The sequence below is a fragment of the Clarias gariepinus genome, chromosome 3 (assembly GCF_024256425.1).
Source record: "Clarias gariepinus isolate MV-2021 ecotype Netherlands chromosome 3, CGAR_prim_01v2, whole genome shotgun sequence".
Taxonomy (NCBI): Eukaryota; Metazoa; Chordata; class Actinopteri; order Siluriformes; family Clariidae; genus Clarias; species Clarias gariepinus.
Window position 1 is genome coordinate 14,310,168 of NC_071102.1, and position 4,833 is coordinate 14,315,000.

Genomic DNA, 4,833 nt, shown 5'->3' on the forward strand with positions numbered 1-4,833 from the left:
CTCACCTCACTTCTACCAATATTTGCTACTTCCTGTTCCACAACAGTCACCTCTTCTACTCTTTGTTCTCTTTCGTTTTCCTCATTCATCAACTCCTTAAAATACTCCTGCCATCTTCCCATTACCCTCCTGGCATCTGTCAGTACATTTCCATCTCTATCTTTAATCACTCTAACCTGCTGCACATCCTTCCCATCTCTATCTCTCTGCCTTGCCAACCTGTACAGATCCCCCTCTCCCTCCTTACTGTCTAGCCTAGCATACAAGTCCTCATATGCTCTTTGTTTGGCCTTTGCCACCTCTACCTTCACCTTACTCTGCATCTCCCTGTACTCCTGTCTACTCTCTTCAGTCCTCTCAGTGTCCCACTTTTTCTTAGCTAGCCTCTTTCCCTGTATACACTCCTGGACTTCCTCATTCCACCACCAAGTCTCCTTGTCCACTTTCCCCTTACCTGATGATACACCAAGTACCCTCCTACCTGTCTCCCTGATCACATTGGCTGTAGTTGTCCAGTCAACTGAAAGCACCTCCTGACCACCCATAGCCTGTCTCAACTCCTCCCTGAAGACTACACAACATTCTTCCTTTCTCAGCTTCCACCACTTTGTCCTCTGCTCTGCCTTTGTCCTCTTCGCCTTCCTCACCACCAGGGTTATTTTACACACAACCATTCTGTGTTGTCTGGCTACACTCTCCCCTACCAACACTTTGCAGTCACTGATCTCTTTCAGGTTACAACGTCGACACAAGATGTAGTCGACCTGAGTGCTTCTGCCTCCACTCTTATATGTCACCCTATGTTCCTGCCTCTTCTGGAAGAAAGTATTTACCACTGCCATTTCCATCCTCTTTGCAAAGTCCACCACCATCTGTCCTTCTACATTCCTGTCCTGAAAACCAAACCTGCCCATCACATTTTCATCACCTCTGTTCCCTTCCCCAACATGTCCATTGAAGTCTGCACCAATCACCACTCTCTCCCCTCTGGGTATGCTCTGCATCACTTCATCTAACTCACTCCAGAATTTCTCCTTCTCTTTTAACTCACATCCTACCTGTGGGGCATAACCACTAACAACATTGAACATTATCCCTTCAATTTCCAGCTTCAGACTCATCACCCTATCTGATACTCTCTTCACCTCTAGAACATTCCTTACAAACTCCTCTTTCAGGATAACTCCTACTCCATTTCTTTTCCTATCCACACCATGGTAAAACAATTTGAACCCTGATCCTAAGCTTCTAGCCTTGCTACCTTTCCACCTGGTCTCCTGTACACACAGTATATCCACCTTTCTTCTCTGCATCATATCAACTAACTCTCTTCCCTTCCCTGTCATGGTCCCAACATTCAAAGTCCCTACTATCACTCCTAAACTCTTGCCTTTCCTCTTCTCTCTCTGCTTACGAACACGCCTTCCTCCTCTCCTTCTTCGACCAACAGTAGCCCAATTTCCACCAGCACCCTGTAGGTCAACAGCACCAGTGGCGGTCGTTGTTAACCCGGGCCACGACCGATCCGGTATGGGAATTAAATTCTTGATTCGCATCATTGATTTGGCAAACGTTTTACGTCGGATGCCCTTCCTGACACAACCCTCTGCATTTATCCAGACTTGGGACTGGCACAAGAAGACACTGGATTGCGCCCCCCCGTGGTTGCATTTTAATATAAGCATTTAAATGTACAATTGTCTGTATATTGTAATATTATCAGATATATCAATAACCTATAGCCATAAATTTAGTATTAAAAGTTTTAATATAGTATTAAATTATAATATTATATTAATTATAGTAATAGTAAAGTCTTTTCCTAAAGTGTGTATACATTTTTTGGCTGACTCCATATATATGCATGTAGAATTTTATATATAAAAAGTACTGGCGTGCTTTCATGAAGATAAACTGACATGTAACTGCATAATTGAGCTATGCAATAATAACTCATTATAACTGATTTAACTCAATTATGCAGTAACATGTCAGTTTATCTTCATGAAAGCACGCCAGTACTTTTTATATATAAAATTCTACGTGTGAATAAAACGTGGGCTCTGTGAGATAATTAAAGCTGGTTTTAAGCAAGAAAGTACAGTAAATCTACTTTGAGGCAAGAGTCACTCTGTATTCTGTAGTAGGAAAACAAGTCTCAGTATCATTTATTATGCAAATGTAAAGAGTGCAACACAGTCTGCTTTGCTCTTTAATGCCTCAGCCGACAAAAATAGTATCACATTTCTCCACTAGATGGCTTTGTTGGAACTGTTTAAATTTATGTAAAATTACTTTGCTTCTGTAAATATTTTTCGCTGCTTGGACAGTGTTGTTTTTGACTCCATTTTTAAGTCAGTAACCATAATTAACATAAATCTGCTGTAGATGAGGACTCTTTTTAAATTGTACCGCTCACAAAATGGGATATGGTGATAAATGAGGGATAAAAGTTTAAGCATGACCAAGTAAATAAATCATAAGACAAAATTGTAAAGATCTAAGGATCTAAATGATTTAAACAAATATAGAGTCCTCTTTTTATGTATGTGTGTATATTTCATTAGTGTACAGTTTAAAACACCAAAATCCCTGGTTTGATCCTTACTTTGGGATGTTTCCAAAAAAAATCATCATACCCTTCCTTTAACCTTTTATTTCCCCACTACAAACCTTGCACGGCCATTTTCTTACAAGCAAGCACAGGGTGCCATGAGCAGATGCGGCAAGAAATAGTGCAGTAAATGGACTCAGGCTTAACCGTGAGGTTTGAAAGGGGCCCAGCATAGTTCTATACAGTAGCTTTTGGACAAAACTTTTTTTTAAATGTCCTTCCCATCCCCAACTGTCCATGCCTCTGGAGTTTTTCTTGGATTTCCTTGCATCCTAGGTGACTAATTCTCCAGGGCCTGCAAATTTGTAGTCCTACCCTAATAGACAAGGGAGCTACAGTATTAACGCAGCATGTTGTCCGTGTTCATGCAATGCCACGTGATCTGAAGTTAGTTCGCTAGCCATTATTGGAAGTCTTTCTGACAGCTTATTAGTGCTTTGTAAATTTAATTAAATGATTCTAAATGAATGGCTAAGGTCTACTGTAGGTCATGCTTTGCATTGCCTTGCAACCAGCATTTTATCTTCAAAGGCAGAACATCTACCATGGGTAGAATATACCCATAATATCTTTTGTGATTTATTACTAGGCTTTTGACTGCCAGTTCAGTCTCTCTCCTTTCATGCTTACAGAACAGGAGCACAAAGACTGGGTCTCAGCAACTGAGCAGCCGTAAGGGCCACATTTTAGGTGGGTTGTTGATTGTAAATTATATGGAAATTAACCTTCCATCAAAATCAACACGATTCATTATCCAAAACAAACCCTCCTGCTCAATGTGGACTTGCATTAAATGGTATTTGTGTTTGGTGAGTTTCTTTAAGATCGAACAGCATAAATCTTGCTACATCTAAGCTGCACTTAGCCCTGTCTGTGCACATCCACTCAAGAATTTATCAGACAGCACATCCATTTATCAGTTTAGGTACTAAAAGCACTTAAAGTAAATTAGCCTGGTTTGCAACCCTTTGCCAGACCTACTGTAGATCCAGTTAAAACAGTGAAAAAAAAAATGAACATTGAAAAAATAACAAACTAAAATAGGTCAATAATTGTATTTTGTAGTTTGTGGTGGGGAAGAATAACAGGTTTCCTGGCTGTTAGATTGATTGTTAATGGGGTCCATAACACCATTTTCCCTATCATTGTTATCCTTAGAGAATGTTTAGCTTGCTTGCACTGGGGGCAAAATAACACTTAAGTCTTCTTCCTAAATCATAAAAATATTACATAACAGGAGATAATGGACATTGTCAGAAAGAGTAATAGCCATTTATATAGCCCTTGGTTGATTTAAGAAAGTCAGCACACTGTTGTCTTGTCCTGTGTGTGTGTGTGTGTGTGTGTGTGTGTCCTGCAATGGTGGTGAGTGAGAGAGTGAGTGAATATGATGTTTTTAATTTTTAAAATACATACAGATAAAAAAATTGTTTCAGACAAAACTTTATTTTTTATTTCCTTATGTAGTTGTATTCTCTTCATTACAGAGACAAAAGAGTAAAACAGTGTCTGGAAAAGATCTGTATAGTGCCATAGGGACAGATTCCACTATTGTCTTCTTTCTCTCTAAAGATGACTTTTTCTAAGGGACAAAAAAGGTTAACATTAATTTTAAACCACCCAACAAAATAATACTAAAAATAATTATTACAATTTGTAATGTAGTATTCTACCCATTCGTATAAAAATGGGATTTATTAGTGAGTCTTTGTTTAATTTTTTTATCTTATTCAGTAGGATTTTTTTTAAGCAATGCAATATAAGAATAAAGACATTATTTGGCTGCCATCTTTGTGTGAGACTTACAGCATCTGTAAAGATTATTGACTCGGATAATGTCATTTTGGCTCATCTGAGTAGCTTGGCCAAAGGCTACGTTGCTGTTGGGGATGGGGATCATGGTGGGTTGGCCATTCTTAGAGAATGCAGTTCTAAAATAACAAATAAAATGAGAACAGATTTCCCGTTTTTCATGTAAGAAAACATTTTATAGAAATTGTTAAAGATTAATAAAACTGCCTGACCTGTGGTACTGCATGACCGAGTTGTAGTCATAAGGCGTTCCCTGGTTGAGAGTGGCGATCTTGTCGAAGGCATACTTATAGCCTTAGAACAAAAGGCAAACTTAGCAATAAGCGGTGGCACAATGCAGATTAGCCGAAAGATTAATTATATAAATCATTCTAATATTATTGAAAAAAGCCATGACAATATTTTCA

General features: G+C 38.8%; 1 protein-coding gene across 1 annotated transcript in view; it reads right to left on the reverse strand.

Moving 5' to 3' along the window:
- Positions 1-4,041: 4,041 nt before the first annotated feature.
- c6ast4 (six-cysteine containing astacin protease 4) overlaps positions 4,042-4,833 on the reverse strand; it is a 4,630-nt gene continuing 3,838 nt past the window's right edge. The window contains exons 7-9 of the mRNA XM_053493220.1: positions 4,639-4,720; positions 4,421-4,545; positions 4,042-4,196 (exon numbers count right to left, since the gene is read on the reverse strand). Coding sequence (XP_053349195.1) covers positions 4,195-4,196; positions 4,421-4,545; positions 4,639-4,720 — 209 coding nt within the window. The 3' untranslated portion in view covers positions 4,042-4,194. The remainder of the gene's footprint in view (positions 4,197-4,420; positions 4,546-4,638; positions 4,721-4,833) is intronic.